The sequence below is a fragment of the Salmo salar genome, chromosome ssa08 (assembly GCF_905237065.1).
Source record: "Salmo salar chromosome ssa08, Ssal_v3.1, whole genome shotgun sequence".
Taxonomy (NCBI): Eukaryota; Metazoa; Chordata; class Actinopteri; order Salmoniformes; family Salmonidae; genus Salmo; species Salmo salar.
Window position 1 is genome coordinate 20,001,476 of NC_059449.1, and position 17,896 is coordinate 20,019,371.

The 17,896-nt window shown below is 41.3% G+C and overlaps 1 protein-coding gene across 1 annotated transcript in view; it reads right to left on the bottom strand.

Annotated features, from left to right (window-relative positions):
- LOC106602216 (uncharacterized) overlaps positions 1 to 15,343 on the bottom strand; it is a 57,454-nt gene extending 42,111 nt beyond the window's left edge. Inside the window, exons 1-10 of the mRNA XM_045722616.1 lie at positions 15,085 to 15,343; positions 10,071 to 10,187; positions 9,659 to 9,976; positions 9,397 to 9,521; positions 9,214 to 9,314; positions 8,481 to 8,625; positions 6,386 to 6,595; positions 6,104 to 6,190; positions 5,488 to 5,647; positions 1,493 to 1,574 (exon numbers count right to left, since the gene is read on the bottom strand). Coding sequence (XP_045578572.1) covers positions 1,493 to 1,574; positions 5,488 to 5,647; positions 6,104 to 6,190; positions 6,386 to 6,595; positions 8,481 to 8,625; positions 9,214 to 9,314; positions 9,397 to 9,521; positions 9,659 to 9,976; positions 10,071 to 10,187; positions 15,085 to 15,226 — 1,487 coding nt within the window. The 5' untranslated portion in view covers positions 15,227 to 15,343. The remainder of the gene's footprint in view (positions 1 to 1,492; positions 1,575 to 5,487; positions 5,648 to 6,103; positions 6,191 to 6,385; positions 6,596 to 8,480; positions 8,626 to 9,213; positions 9,315 to 9,396; positions 9,522 to 9,658; positions 9,977 to 10,070; positions 10,188 to 15,084) is intronic.
- Positions 15,344 to 17,896: the final 2,553 nt, after the last annotated feature.

Genomic DNA, 17,896 nt, shown 5'->3' on the forward strand with positions numbered 1-17,896 from the left:
GCAATGATAGGAGAGACCATGTGAGGATATGACAGAGCCAAGTGACTTGGTGCATAGCGAGAATAGGAGAGGGCCTAGAACTGAGCCCTGGGGGACACCAGTGGTGAGAGCACGTGGTGCGGAGATGGATTCTCGCCACGCCACCTGGTAGGAGCGACCTGTCAGATAGGACGCAATCCAAGAGTGAGCCGCGCCGGAGATACCCAACTCGGAGAGGGTGGAGAGGAGGATCTGATGGTTCACAGTATAAACACAACAATTATTTGTCTTATTTTTTCTCTCTCTTCCTCATTCTCTTAATTTTCTTCTTCCTCCTCTATGTCTCTCTCTGACACTAAGGCTCTATCTCAAATAGTCTCCCCTCTCCTCCTAGCTCCTCACCTCCTCATATCTCCTCCTATCTCCTCTCCTCTGATCTCCTCTCGTCCTATACTCTTATCTCCTCTCCTCCTGTCTCCTCTCCTCTTATCTCCTCTCCTCCATATCACTGAATGCAACCGTCAACATAGTAATTACTACCAGCTAGCAAATGTTAGTAGAATTCAAATGTTTAGGACATTCCGTAGCATATTGTATGTTTTTGCAAATTCGTAACATATCATACACATTGTAATTTGTAACATATCATACAAAATGGATGACGGGCATCCACAAATTGATACATACCATATGAAAGGTAATGTATCATATTCAAATGGAGTGTCTCTGATTTACATACAGAATAATACGAAATGTTTTGAGACTAGGTTGGAAATACAGAGTGGCGAGTTACAGTACATACTGTAGGACTTTATCAGCATAGTAATTACTAGACTCCAAGAAAAACACTGAGAGTGAGAGTTTCCAATCATGTTCTTAAAAATATATGTTTTGACTCATGGATGTCATTCCATGAGAACTGTAGATGTATCATAGAAGCCAAGTACTAATTGCATTTGAAAATGTAATGCTAAGAGAGAGATACATTTTTTTTTGATAATGGTATGCTCATCTTTGACAGTGTCTTTAATGCTGTAAAACCATAGGACTAGATGACCCTGTAAAGACATGGAATGATTACAATTGTGGAAAATATCAAAACTGGATCTGTGAGAAAGTGATGTAACATCAACCTACTATGACAACGTCCTCTCTCTCTCTCTCTCTCTCTCTCTCTCTCTCTTTCTCTCTCTCTCCCTCTCTCCCTCTCTTCCACCCCCCTCACCCCCTCTCTCTCGCTCTCTCTCTCTCTCTCTCTGTCATGTTGATGGTGGAATACAGTGCTGAATGGTTAAGTGATGATTCCACCTAGTGGTTAAAGTGAGAGAGGAAGTCACCATAGAGGTGAAATAGCGGTATGATAGACTTACCTATGGGCTCTTTCTCAACTAATATTTCCTCAATTCCTCCTCACATCCTCTCTCCTCCCCTCCTACTCAGAACTCATTGGAGAATACAATCCTAGGTGAGCGACCTTGGACCTTCTGCTCTAATAGGGTTGAGTGTGTGTTACCCGAGTACTGGTCTCCTGTTCCACTCCTGGTCCATCCTCTCCTCCATCTTAACTCTGTCAAACTTGACCTTCTTGTTCATATCTGGCTCAGCATAGATTACCTTTGACATCTTTAACAATGCCTGGGTCTTTCTTTCTATGTAGGTCTACTATACATTAAGTCTCTGCTTCTAGAATTAATGTGGTGGTCTTCCAACATGGCCACCAGGAGGCGTCGTACGTCAACTGCAAGCCCTCTATACGTTAAGTCTCTGCTTCCAGTGATATCTCCGTCTCGGAGTCATCTGTGTGTCTCTGTCTGTGTGACTACTGTAGGTGTTAACTCTAGGGAAGTATCATAAATATAACACGGGTAGTTGTTGCTATGCTAATACAAAAAATATAACAAGTTTGCCTTCTTGTGTCCGTGCTTGTGTATGTGTGTATGTGTATGTATGTATGCTATTTGTAATGATGGACAGGACACTATTATACCAGGAAGATATAGATCATAGAGGGGAAGTGGAGAACAAAGGCTAGCTGTTAACATATATTAAATATCATATGTAACAGCCTCACGATAATTCAGGGAGTTTCCAGAACTCCACATTCCTTTCACCTTTCTGCTGATTTGGACCCTCTGTTTACTACCAAATATACATCAACATGTTCAGGAGGTCCAGGACTACAAACATGGGTCCTTATAATGTCCATTTAATAGATTTGACACTATAAACAGATCCAAGTAGATATTGAATGTGGGTAGTCTTAACCAGTGAGGATGAGATGACAACAGTAACTCCTCTACATTTACCCTTTAGCCATTTTTTAAAATGTTTTTTATTTAAAAAACGTATTTAACTAGGTAAGTAAGTTAAGAACAAGTTACAATGACAGCCTACCCCAGCCAAACCTTCCCCTAACCCGGACGACGCTGGGCCAATTGTGCGCCACCCTATGGGACTACCGATCATGGTCTGTTGTTATACAGCCTGGGATTAAACACAGGTCTGTAGTGACGGCTGTTGCACTTCAATGCAGTGCTTTAGACCACTGTGCCACTCAGCCCCCCAATTTAGCAGACGCTCTTATCCAGAGTGACTTACAAAAGCAATTATGTTTAAGTGCCTTGCTCAAGGGCACATCGACAGATTTTTCACTTTGTCGGCTCAGGAATTCTAACCAGCAACCTTTCTGTTACTGGCCTAGCAATCTTAACTGCTAGATGTCCTGCAGCCCTCTCTCTTCATGAGCCTGATTGGTCGAGGAGATTTTGAGTGACAGCTGGTTGAATGACTGAAAAGATCCACTTCATTTCCCTCTTTTGGGACCCATATGTGGGAACAACAATCATATATGAGCATTTCATATTGTGCTTATATATAACTTCACAACAAAGACTGACTGTCAAAGATTATTAGGAGATCACACAACAGCCCCAGACACACTGCAGCAACTCCAGAGGGTCTCTTCCACCACTGAAAATGTACTGTATCACAAATTATTAAAGCTAAATCTTTGGTAATGTGTTGTACTGTATCATCCAGGAATGGGACACAAAGGTCTAGTACTACAGGGTAATCTCACCTGTTTAATGTGTGTGTGTGTGTGTGTGTGTGTGTAATTTGTGTGTGTGTGTGTGTGTGTGTGTGTGTGTTCGTGCAATCTTACCTGAAGCAACAATTCCATCTCTTCGACTGGGCTTGAAGGCATTTATGTTGGAATATAATTGGCCATCAATGTCTGTGTTCTTCATTGCATCAGGCTCATCGTCTTCAAATCTATCTGGGATTTCATAGACTCCCTCTGACATCTTAACACACTTGTGATCAAGAACAGTAACTTCTACTTCTAACCTAAACTCTAATATACGTCTGTAGCTGTGTCTTCTCCCTGCATTGTCCTGTGTTTGTGTGACTTTAGGTAGTGAAACTCTTTATCAGTCAACCACAGTGAATGATACATTGTGAAATCAACACAACACTGGCCACCATGTGACTTCCACCAGTCTTAGTGTGATAATATAATACATGATGTGACTCCCACCAGTCTTAGTGTGATAATATAATACATGATATGACTCCCACCAGTCTTAGTTTGATAATATACTACATGATATGACTCCCACCAGCCTTAGTGTGATAATATACTACATGATATGACTCCCACCAGTCTTAGTTTATAATATACTTCACGATATGACTCCCATCAGCCTTAGTTTGATAATATAATACATTATATGACTCCCACCAGCCTTAGTTTGATAATATAACACATTATATGACTCCCACCAGCCTTAGTTTGATAATATAATACATGATATGACTCCCACCAGCCTTAGTTTGATAATAAACTACATTGAATGACTATATATCATGCTATATGATGTACGTGTGAATTCACAGGGTCTGAATTTTGGATGTGCTAAAATAAATTGGGATCCTGTTAATTGACATATACACTACATATATCCTGACTGAGTTTACAGCACCACCAGCCTTCAAATGGAGAACACATTATGGCTCCCCTACGGTGGTGTAGGGAGAAGTGTCCCCTAGATGCTGGTCTTAGGTTGGTTTTACATTTCCACCACTAATGGTTAAGGTTAAGATTGGGGGAGGGAAAGCTGATCCTAGATCTGTACCAAGGGGAAACTTCCCCCCGAAGTGTGACCGGCCACCGATGACCACATAGGATTCTTTGTTCTATCGATGCTGACTATGAAGAGTTACTCAGAATGAAAAAGCAGAAGTTCTGACAATATCTCCATAGTTTCAGTTTTAAGAGAATAGAAAGAAGAATAAAAACCCTTCACATGTATTATGATAAAACGTTCATATTTCCACCCTGACTTTCAATACAACATAACATATACATACTGGTTACATCTAATGACACAACTCTCTCTGCACTGACTCCACTGTTCCACATGACATCTTCCTACATGAACTATTATACAACTCTATAGCTCTACTCTGTTCCACAGGAGGAGAGAAAGCATCACACAGATCCTTAGATACAGGGACAGAGTCAAAGGTGTCCCTCTGGTGGATATAGTACTAACTACAGTTACAGCTGTAGTGTTGGTGACAGAGACCTGGGTGGATGTAGTACTAACTACAGGTACAGCTGTAGTGTTGGTGACAGAGACCTGGGTGTATGTAGTACTAACTACAGGTACAGCTGTAGTGTTGGTGACAGAGACCTGGGTGGATGTAGTACTAACTACAGGTACAGATGTAGTGTTGGTGACAGAGACCTGGGTGGATGTAGTACTAACTACAGGTACAGCTGTAGTGTTGGTGACAGAGACCTGGGTGTATGTAGTACTAACTACAGGTACAGCTGTAGTGTTGGTGACAGAGACCTGGGTGGATGTAGTACTAACTACAGGTACAGCTGTAGTGTTGGTGACAGAGACCTGGGTGTATGTAGTACTAACTACAGGTACAGCTGTAGTGTTGGTGACAGAGACCTGGGTGGATGTAGTACTAACTACAGGTACAGCTGTACTGTTGGTGACGGAGACCCGGGTGGATGTAGTACTAACTACAGGTACAGCTGTAGTGTTGGTGACAGAGACCTGGGTGGATGCAGTACTAACTACAGGTACAGCTGTAGTGTTGGTGACAGAGACCTGGGTGGATGTTGTACTAACTACAGGTACAGCTGTAGTGTTGGTGACAGAGACCTGGGTGGATGTAGTACTAACTACAGGTAAAGATGTAGTGTTGGTGACAGAGACCTGGGTGGATGTAGTACTAACTACAGGTACAGTTGTAGTGTTGGTGACAGAGACCTGGGTGGATGCAGTACTAACTACAGGTACAGCTGTAGTGTTGGTGACAGAGACCTGCGCCCTTTTCCCCAAAAGCATATTAAGGCTAAGTTAATCTTAGAACAATAGGATGCTATGGTAATAATAATGGACTTAGCCTTAAGAATGGAAACCTGTCCCTGGGCTGTAGAGCTCACAACCACTCCAACAGAGTCCTTCACTGAGCCCAGACACACACCCACGTTGCCTGCGCTGTCCACCACCATCAGTTCTACCTTCTTTGAAAAGCAGGTGTTGCTGTTGGCCACCTGGGTCATGTTATCGGCCCTGGGGCCCACCACGTAGAAGTGTTGAGGGTCCCGTTGCCCTGGCATAGGGTGACACAGACGATGCCCGTTCTGTTGATACCGTCGGTGAGGTTGGCAGAGAGCTGCCAGTTTGAGGAGCTGCATGCTAACGGGCAGTTGGAGGAAACCACTGAGGTATTTTAAGAACTGAAGACTGTGTCCAAGATGTCTTCCCGTTGTTTTCAAGCTATTCACATTCTTATACGCAGGTTCATGGACATCCATATCTGGGTTGCATCCAGTTTACACAGCCCAACATCACATGCGCACAAGCACTCAGTGTGCACAGGGAGCAGCGCAAGCAGCAACGACGTCATCCAAAAACATGGCAGACATTGGATGAATAATCGGCCTCAGCGACAATTATTTGAATGATACAATGGATGTTTTTTCTGCGCAAAGGTGATGACTAAAGAGTCTTATTAGGTCATTTTCTAATCTGAATTGTCTGTGTGGCCGTGTGTGGGAGATGTTTTATGGGGCCGGGCATCCGTTTAACTGCAGTACCGAAACAAAACTGTAGGAGCAATCGATCCCTGGCCCCTTGGAGGAGATGCCTGGTAGCCCGTTGTGGGGAGTGGTAAAATCTGTCACCTGGAGGGAGGAAGGGAGGGAAGAAGAAGGGAGGAAGAGGGAAGAGGGGATAGAGAGAGAGAGAGCTAATGTAGCTGAAAACAACTGGTATCTTACAGCAACCAATTCCTTTCAAATCAGTGACTGTGAGGGAGAGAGGATATGAGAAAGGGATGCCATTGTAGAGTTTTGAAACAAGACCTTTACTTTACTGACAACGGACAGGGTAACATCTGTTCCTGACGAGGTGCTGGTGGGCGCCATGAGGCTCACCGTACCGTTGGCCCCACCGCCCCCAGTCACCATGGAGATGATGGCAGGGAAGGAAGAAGTGAATCTGCGATTGTTGGTGGCTTGGACGGTAAAGGTTCCTCCATTTTTGTTGGCCGTTTCTACGTTGAAGGGGACTAAAATGGGGCTTAGACTCTGATGGGTTAAACCTCTTACATCTAGACGTTCCGCTAGAGGAACACCTGCTCCAATATCCAATGATAGGCGTGGCTCGAATTACAAATTCCTAAAAAATCCCAAAACTTACATTTTTCAAACATATGACTATTTTACACCATTACATCTAGACGTTCCGCTAGCGGAACACCTGCTCCAATATCCAATGATAGGCGTGGCGCGAATGACAAATTCCTCAAAAATACAAAAACTTCAATTTTTCAAACATATGACTATTTCACAGCATTTTAAAGACAAGACTCTCCTTTATCTAACCACACTGTCCGATTTCAAAAAGGCTTTGCAGCGAAAGCAAAACATTAGATTATGTCAGCAGAGTACCCAGCCAGAAATAATCAGACACCCATTTTTCAAGCTAGCATATAATGTCACAAAAACCCAGAAGACAGCTAAATGCAGCACTAACCTTTGATGATCTTCATCAGATGACATACCTAGGACATTATGTTATACAATACATGCATGTTTTGTTCAATCAAGTTCATATTTATATCAAAAAACAGCTTTTTACATTAGCATGTGACGTTCAGAACTAGCGAACTAGCAAACTTCCGGGGAATTTACTAACAATTTACTAAATTACTCACGATAAACGTTCACAAAAAGCATAACAATTATTTTAAGAATTATAGATACAGAACTCCTCTATGCACTCGATATGTCCGATTTTAAAATAGCTTTTTGGTGAAAGCACATTTTGCAATATTCTAAGTACATAGCCCAGCCATCACGGGCTAGCTATTTAGACACCCGGCAAGTTTAGCCTTCACCAAAATCAGATTTGTTCATATCTGGTTCAGCATAGATGACCTTTGACATCTTTAACAATGCCTGGGTCTTTCTTTCTATGCAGGTAAACTATACATTAAGTCTCTGCTTCTTGTGATATCTCTGTCTCTGAGTGATCTGTGTGTCTCTGTCTGTGGGACTGCTGTAGGTTTTAACTCTAGGGAAGTATCAACATGATGACATGGGTAGTTGTGTCTATGCTAATACAAAAAATATAACAAGTTTGCATACTTGTGTGCGTACCTGTGTGCAAGTGCGCATGTGAGAGATTGTTTCAGTGGTTATTGTTAAAATATTTTCTGCAGCACAATATAAATCATTCCATGTCTCTACATGGTCATCTTGTCCAGAGTATATCTCAACACAGTCCTCCTGCCCAGGGAATGGGATTTGCTATTTGTGATGATGGACAGGACACTATCATACCAGGAAGATATAGAGGGGAAGTGGAGAACAAAGGCTAGCTGCTAACATATATTAAATATCATATGAAACAGCCCCAAGATAATTCAGAGAGTTTCCAGAACTCCCCCTTCCTTTCACTTTTCTGCTGATTTGGACCCTCTGTTTACTCCCAAATATACATCAACATGTTCAGGAGGTCCAGGACTACAAACATGGGTCATTACAATGTCCATACAATAGATTTGACACTACAAACTGCTCCAAGTGGATATTGAGGGTGGGTAGTCTTAACCAATGAGGAGGAGATGGCGACAGAAACGGACGCAGCTCTGTTCTCTCTTAATGAACCTGATTAGTGGAGGAGGTTTTGAGTGACAGCTGGTTGAACAACTGAAAATAACAACTTCACTTCCCTCTTTTGAGACCCATATAGCAGAGTCTGATGTACTATCTTCATGTTGTCTCTGGTAAACAGGAAGCTACAATATCAGGAAACAAGTAGGACTTTTATTAATATATTAATACAAACAAATACAACATTTGTGTGCATGAGTTTGAGACAAAGAGAGAGAGAGACAGAGACAGAGGAGGAAGTTCTGTGCACTGTAGTCTACTGTATGTGTTACAGCATGTTGCCATGGTGATTTTAAAACACTTTCTCACAAACCCAGTTGAGTTTGCTGCCACATGACATGTCATTCCATGCCTTTAGAGGACTCTGATTTTTGTGTATCTCAGCACAGTCCTCGTCCCCATTAGGACCTGCATTATCAGGCTGTTTGGCATACCAGTACCTACAGGGTTAAAAAAGTCAGATATCATGGTTAATACCAGTACCTACAGGGTTAAAAACAGTCAGATATCACGGTTAATACCAGTACCTACAGGGTTAAAAACAGTCAGATATCACGGTTAATACCAGTACCTACAGGGTTAAAAACAGTCAGATATCATGATTAATACCAGTACCTACAGGGTTAACAACAGTCAGATATCATGGTTAATACCAGTACCTACAGGGTTAAAAACAGTCAGATATCATGGTTAATACCAGTACCTACAGGGTTAACAACAGTCAGATATCATTGTTAATACCAGTACCTACAGGGTTAACAACAGTCAGATATCATGGTTAATACCAGTACCTACAGGGTTAACAACAGTCAGATATCATGGTTAATACCAGTACCTACCTTGTTAATACAAGTACCTACAGGATTAACAACAATAAGACATCACAGTTATAACATCATAATACTAAATAATATGTAGACATTTGTCATCTGATAGTTAACTGTGTTGACTGCTATCATCAATATCAGTAACCTGCATAGAAAAAGGTTGAAAGGAGCCTTATTGACAGATTAGTTATCATCTCTCACCCTGTGGTCAGTGGGGTGCCGTCCACCCATTTCCAGGTCCCCTCATTAACAGAGTCAGTCAGACCAATCCAGACTCTCTTCTTGAGGTTGAAGAGAAATGTCTGTTGTTGAGAAAGATAAATAAACAGATGTTTATGTTTGATCATATCTACCCCCTGCACACCCTCTCCCTCTCCCTCTCACCTGTTCCATATCACTGTTTATGATCACCAGGTCTGCTCCTCTCTTCAGACAGTCCTCTCTGCTCTCCTTCCAGGTTTTAGACTCAGTTGACAGGAAGTACCAACTGGATTCAAACTTCTGCCAGCCTTCAAGACAGGTTTGAAAATAATGATGAAAATACAAATTTCCTTCAATTTATCACACTGGACACTTAATGAAAGAACACAGACTCATGATCAGTTGTGTATTGTTAATGATAATTTATTACTGTAGGTTTACTCACCGAGATTGGTAAGCCACCTGCTAAGAAAATCTCTCTCAGTCTGTAGGTTGGCTCTCTCTTTAGTCAGGTTGTTGTAACTGGTCTGTAGCTGGTCTCTCTCTTTAGTCATGGTGTTGTAACTGGTCTGTAGCTGGTCTCTCTCTTTAGTCAGGGTGTTGTAACTGGTCTGTAGCTGGTCTTTCTCTTTAGTCAGGGTGTTGTAACTGGTCTGTAGCTGGTCTCTCTCTTTAGTCAGGTTGTTGTAGCTGGTCTGTAGCTGTTCTATCTCTGCAGATGAGTTGGTCTTATAGGCTAAGAAGCTCTTAGAGACCCCATCATCTGTTATAACAACAAAGTGCATCAATAAAATAGATCATCTGGTGAATTGTAGGTGAATGCTAGTGAATTGTAGGAATTGTAACTTAAGACGTACAGTAGACAGACAGGCCTATGATCCCAGCCAGTAGGAGAACACACAGCAGCCCCAGACACACTGCAGCAACTCTGGAGGATCTCTTCCCTGAGCTATCAGGCTCTGTGGACACAGGTACTGTACATAGCATCAATGAGAAACAATCACACTTTAAAGTGATGTTTTCTCACCCCATCTCTCTTCCTGTTGAGGGGGACTTGTGGTTGTTAAAGATACAGCTTCACACATTAACAGGAAATATAGTGACCAGTTACAGTTATCTCCTAGCCTTGCTAACGTTAGCCAGCTAGCTAATGTTAGTAGAATACATATGTTTAGGACATTCGTAACATATTGTACCTTTTGCAAATTCGTAACATATACAAATTGTAATTCGTAACATATCATACAAAATGTAATTCGTAACATCATAGACATTGTAATTTATAACATACAAAATGGATCATGGACATCCACAAATTGATATATGTCATATGAAACCTATCATATTACACTAAATGGAGTGACTCGGATTTACGTTCAGAATAATAAAAAAATGCAATGAGACTAGGTTGGAAATACACAGTGGTGAGTTACAGTACATACTGTCGGACTTTATCAGCATAGTAATTACTAGACTACAAGAAAAACACAGAGAGAGAGTTTCCAATCATGTTCCTAAAAGTATATGTTTTGACTCATGGATGTCATTCCATGAGAACTGTAGATGTATCATAGAAGCCAAGTACTATTTGCATTTAAAAATGTAATGGAAAGAGAGAGAGAAAAAAAATGTGTTGATAATGGTATGCTCATCTTTGACAGTGTCTTTAATGCTGTAAAAACATAGGACTAGATGACCCTGTAAAGACATGGAATGATTACAATTGTGGAAAATATCAAAACTGGATCTGTGAGAAAGTGATGTAAAATCAACCTACCATGACAACGTTCTCTCTCTCTCTCTCTCTCTCTCTCTCTCTCTCTCTCTCTCTCTCTCTCTCTCTCTCTCTCTCTCTCTCTCTCTCTCTCTCTTCCACCCCCCTCTCTCTCTGTCATGTTGATGGTGGAATACAGTGCTGAAAGGTTAAGTGATGATTCCACCTAGTGGTTAAAGTGAGAGAGGAAGTCACCATAGAGGTGAAATAGTGGTATGACAGACTTACCTATGGGCTCTTTCTCAACTAATATTTCCTCAATTGCTCCTCACATCTTCTCTCCTCCCCTCCTACTCAAAACTCATTGGAGAATACAATCCTAGGGGGGTGACCTTGGACCTTCTGCTCTAATAGGGTTGAGTGTGTATTACCTGAGTACGGATCTCCTGGTCCATTATTAGGAGCAGTGTCTGCTGTCTTCTCACTGACGTAGATATCCACAATCCTCTCCTCCATCTCAACTCTGTCAAACTTGACCTTCTTGTTCATATCTGGCTCAGCATAGATGACCTTTGACACCTTTAACAATGCCTGGGTCTTTCTTTCTATGTAGGTCTACTATACATTAAGTCTCTGCTTCTAGAATTAATGTGGTGGTCTTCCAACATGGCCACCAGGAGGCGTCGTACGTCAACTGCAAGCCCTCTATACGTTAAGTCTCTGCTTCTAGTGATATCTCCGTCTCGGAGTCATCTGTGTGTCTGTCTGTGTGACTGCTGTAGGTGTTAACTCTAGGGAAGTATCATAAATAAGACACGTGTAGTTGTTGCTATGCTAATACAAAAAATATAACAAGTTTGCCTTCTTGTGTCCGTGCTTGTGTGTGTGTGTATGTGAATGTGTGTGTGTGCGTGTGAGAGATTGTTACAATGGTTATTGATAGACCATTTTCTGCAGCACAATATAAATCATTCCATGTCTCTACATGGTCACCTTGTCCAGAGTATATCTCAACACAGTCCTCCTGCCCAGGGAATGGGACTTGCTATTTGTGATGATGGACAGGACACTATCATACCAGGAAGATATAGATCATAGAGGGGAAGTGGAGAACAAAGGCTAGCTGTTAACATATATTAAATATCATATGTAACAGCCCCAAGATAATTCAGGGAGTTTCCAGAACTCCACCTTCCTTTCACCTTTCTGCTGATTTGGACCCTCTGTTTACTCCCAAATATACATCAACATGTTCAGGAGGTCCAGGACTACAAACATGGGTCATTATAATGTCCATACAATAGATTTGACACTATAAACTGCTCCAAGTGGATATTGAGGGTGTGTAGTCTTAACCAGTGAGGATGAGATGACAACAGTAACCACCGTGGCTCTCCTCTACATTTACCCTTTAGTCATTTTTTAAAATGTTTTTTATTTAAAAAATGTATTTAACTAGGTAAGTATGTTAAGAACAAGTTCTTATTTACAATGACGGCTTACCCCGTTCAAACCTTCCCCTAACCCGGACGACACTGGGCCAATTGTGTGCCGCCCTATGGGACTACCGATCATGGTCGGTTGTTATCTTCTCAGGGCTACGTGGGAAGCTACCATCAGACCCACGGTTCACACTATTCAACAGCCAGTGAAAAATCAGAGCGCCAAATTCAAAACAACAAAATGTCGTAATTCAAAGTTCTCAAACATACGACTACTTTACACTATTTTAAAGATACACTTCTCCTTAATGTAACCACATTGTCCGATTTCAAAAAGGCTTTACGGCGAAAGCATAAAGTTAGATTATGTTAGGACAGTGATAACACAAGAAAAACCACACAGCCATTTTCCAAGCAGGAGAGGGGTCACAAAAACCATAAATTCAGCTAAAATTAATCACTAACCTTTGACGATCTTCATCAGATGACACTCCTAGGACTCAATGTTAGACAATACATGTGTGTTTTGTTCGATAAAGTTCATATTTATATCCAAAAACAGCATTTTACATTGACGCGTGATGTTCAGAAAATATTTTGCCTCCAATACTGGCGGTGAATCAGCACAACAATTTACAAAAATACTCATCATAAACGTTGATAAAATATTAAACTATTAAACTGTTATTCAAGGAATTATAGATGAACATCTCCTTTATGCAACCGCTGTGACAGATTTCAAAAAAGCTTCACGGGGAAAGCACACTGCAATAATCTGAGTACGGCGCTCAGAAAAAGACATCAAGCAATACAGATACCCGCCATTTTGGAGTCATCTAAAATCATAAATAGCATTATAAATATTCACTTACCTTTTGATGATCTTCATCAGAAGGCACTTCCAGGGATCCCAGGTCCAAAATAAATGTTGTTTTGTTCCATAAAGTCCATAATTTATGTCCAAATACCTCTATGTTGTTTACGCGTTCAGTAAGCTACTCCAAATGTAGGAAGCGCAGCCAAAATGTCACGACAAAAAAAGTTATATTTACGTTCGTTGAAACATATCAAACGTTGTTTAGCACCAATCTTTAGGGCCCTTTTAACTTAAAACTTCAATAATATTCCAACCGGACGATTCCAATGTCTTGAAAAATGTTATGGAACATAGCAACCTCATCATGTAAATGCGCGCCAATGAACTCATGTCACCAAATTCCCGGCCTTCTTGTTCGCTCTGTGTTCACAGCAAAAGCCTGAAACTAGGTTCTAAAGACTGTTGACATCTAGTGGAAGCCTTAGGAAGTGTAAAATTAACCCTAAGTCACTGTGTGTTAGACAGGCAATGACTTGAAAAGACTACAAGCACCAGATTTCCAACTTCCTGGTTGGATGTTTTTCAGGTTTTTGCCTGCCATATGAGTTCTGTAATTAAAAAAACAACATTTTTAGTCATTTAGCAGACGCTCTTATCCAGAGCGACTTACAGTAGAGTGCATACATTTTTATTACATTTTTACATACTGGCCCGCCGTGGGAATTGAACCCACAACCCTGGCGTTGCAAGCACCATGCTCTACCAACTGAGCTACATCATTCAAACAGTTTTAGAAACTTCAGAGTGTTTTCTATCCAAATCTACTAATTATATGCATATTCTAGTTTCTGGGCAGGAGTAATAACCAGATTAAATCGGGTACGTTTTTTATCCGGCCGTGAAAATACTGCCCCCTATCCCAAACAGTAATAGCGTGTTTTTAAGTTTCAAAAGATTGCGACCCCCCGCCCTTTGCCTCACAATGGTTTGATCCACTGCCTCCCACCCCCAGCAGTGGCACATGATGCAGGTACTGTGCATGTGTGGGAGTCTGACAGAGTCTGTTGTTGGTGGCTGACCTCCAATAAGTAGTTCAAACAAAGCATAATATGCATATCCTACGTTCTGAGCCCGAGTAGTAGGCCGTTTAATTTGGGTACGTTTTTCATCCAAACTATTCAATACTGCCACCGGTCACAGAAAGGTTAAACAGCCTAGGATTGAACACAGGTCTGTAGAGACGGCTCTTGCACTTCAATGCAGTGCTTTAGACTGCTGCGCCACTCAGCCCCCCCAATTTAGCAGACGCTCTTATCCAGAGTGACTTACAAAAGCAATTATGTTTAAGTGCCTTGCTTAAGGGCACATCGACAGATTTTTCACGTAGTCGGCTCGGGGAATTCGAACCAGCAACCTTTCCGTTACTGGCCTAGCGATCTTAACTGCTAGATGTCCTGCCGCCCTCTCTCTTCATGAACCTGATTGGTCGAGGAGATTTTGAGTGACAGCTGGTTGAATGACTGAAAAGATCCACTTCACTTCCCTATTTTGGGACCCATATGGGGGAACAACAATCAAATATGAGCATTTGATATTGTGCTAATATATAACTTGACAACAAACACTGACTGTCAAACATTATTAGGACACACAGCAGCCCCAGACACACTGCAGCAACTCCAGAGGGTCTCTTCCACTACTGAAAATGTACTGAATAAGAAATGATTAAAGCTAAATCTTTGGTAATGTGTTCTACTGTATCATCCAGGAACGGGACACATACAGGTCTAGTACTACAGGGTAATCTCACCTGTTTAATGTGTGTGTGTGTGTGTGTGTAATTTTTGTGTGTGTGTGTGTGTGTGTGTGTGTGTGTGTGTGTGTTCGTGCAATCTTACCTGAAGCAACAACTCCATCTCTTGGACTGGGCTTGAAGGCTATTACGTTGGAATATAATTGGCCATCAATGTCTGTGTTCTTCATTGCATCAGGCTCATCGTCTTCAAATCTATCTTGGATTTCATAGACTCCCTCTGACATCTTAACACACTTGTGGTAAAATACAGTAACTTCTAATTCTAACCTCTACTCTAATATACGTCTGTAGCTGTGTCTTCTCCCTGCACTGTCCTGGGTCTGTGTGACTTTAGGTAGTGAAACTCCTTGTCAGTCAACCGCAGTGGATAATAAATTGTGAAATCAACACAACACCGGTCACCACATGACTTCCACCAGCCTTAGTGTGATAATATAATACAAGGTATGATTCCCACCAGCCTTAGTTTGATAATATAATACAAGATATGACTCCCACCAGCCTTAGTTTGATAATATAATACAAGATATTACTCCCACCAGCCTTAGTTTGATAATATAATACATGATATGACTCCCATGAGCCTTAGTTTGATAATAAAATACATGATATGACGCCCACCAGCCTTAGTTTGATAATATAATACACGATATGACTCCCACCAGCCTTAGTTTGATAATATACTACATGATATGACTCCCACCAGCCTTAGTGTGATAATATACTACATGATATGACTCCCACCAGTCTTAGTTTGATAATATACTACATGATATGACACCCACCAGCCTTAGTTTGATAATATAATACATGATTTGACTCCCACCAGTCTTAGTGTGATGATATAATACATGATATGACTCCCACCAGCCTTAGTTTGATAATATACTACATGATATGACTCCCACCAGCCTTAGTGTGATAATATACTACATGATATGACTCCCACCAGCCTTAGTGTGAGAATATACTACATGATATGACTCCCACCAGTCTTAGTGTGATAATATAATACATGATATGACTCCCACCAGCCTTAGTTTGATAATATACTACATGATATGACTCCCACCAGCCTTAGTGTGATAATATACTACATGATATGACTCCCACCAGTCTTAGTGTGATAATATAATACATGATATGACTCCCACCAGTCTTAGTTTGATAATATAATACATGATATGACTCCCACCAGCCTTAGTTTGATAATATAATACATGATTTGACTCCCACCAGCCTTAGTTTGATAATATAATACATGATATGACTCCCACCAGCCTTAGTTTGATAATATAATACATGATATGACTCCCACCAGCCTTAGTTTGATAATATAATAGATGATATGACTCCCACCAGCCTTAGTGTGATAATATAATACATGATATGACTCCCACCAGCCTTAGTTTGATAATATAATACATGATATGACTCCCACCAGCCTTAGTGTGATAATATAATACATGATATGACTCTCACCAGCCTTAGTTTGATAATATAATACATGATATGACTCCCACCAGTCTTAGTGTGATAATATAATACATGATATGACTCCCACAAGCCTTAGTTTGATAATATAATACATGATATGACTCCCACCAGTCTTAGTGTGATAATTAACTACATTGAATGACTGTATATCATGCTATATGTTGTATGTGTGAATTCACAGGGTCCAAATTTTAGATGTGATGAAGTAAATTGGGATCCTGTTAATTGACATATAGACTACATATATCCTGACTGAATTTACAGCACCCACAGCCTTCAAATGGAGAGCACATTATGGCTCTCACTCTGTGACTGGTGGTGTGGGGGGGAAGTTGCTCCTAGATGCTGATCTTAGGTTGGTTTTACATTTCCACCACTAATGGTTACGGTTAAGATTGGGGAGGGAATCCTGATCCTAGATCTGTACCTAGGGGAAACATCCCCCCGACGTGTGACCGGCCACCGATGGCCATGTAGGGGTCTTTGTTCTATCTTTGCTGACTGTGAAGAATTACTCAGAATGAAAAAGCAGAAGTTCTGACAATATCTCCATAGTTTCGGTTTTAAGAGAACAGAAAGAAGAATAAAAAGCCTTCACATGTTTTATGATAAAAATACATTTCCACCCTGTCTTTCACTACAACATAACATACACATACTGGTTACATCTAATGACACAACTCTCTCTGCTCTGACTCCACTGTTCCACATGATATCTACCTACATTAACTATTATACAACTCTATAGCTCTACTCTACTCCACAGGAGGAGAGAAAGCATCACAAAGATCTTTAAATACAGGGACAGAGTCAAAGGTGGCCCTCTGTTGGATGCAGTACTAACTACAGGTACAGCTGTAGTGTTTGACAGAGACCTGGGTGGATGTAGTACTAACTACAGGTACAGCTGTAGTGTTGGTGACAGAGACCTGGGTGGATGTAGTACTAACTACAGGTACAGCTGTAGTGTTGGTGACAGAGACCTGGGTGTATGTAGTACTAACTACAGGTACAGCTGTAGTGTTGGTGACAGAGACCCGGGTGGATGTAGTACTAACTACAGGTACAGCTGTACTGTTGGTGACAGAGACCTGGGTGGATGTAGTACTAACTACAGGTACAGCTGTAGTGTTGGTGACAGAGACCTGGGTGGATGTAGTACTAACTACAGGTACAGCTGTAGTGTTGGTGACAGAGACCTGGGTGGATGTTGTACTAACTACAGGTACAGCTGTAGTGTTGGTGACAGAGACCTGGGTGGATGTAGTACTAACTACAGGTAAAGCTGTAGTGTTGGTGACAGAGACCTGGGTGGATGTAGTACTAACTACAGGTACAGCTGTAGTGTTGGTGACAGAGACCTGGGTGGATGTAGTACTAACTACAGGTACAGCTGT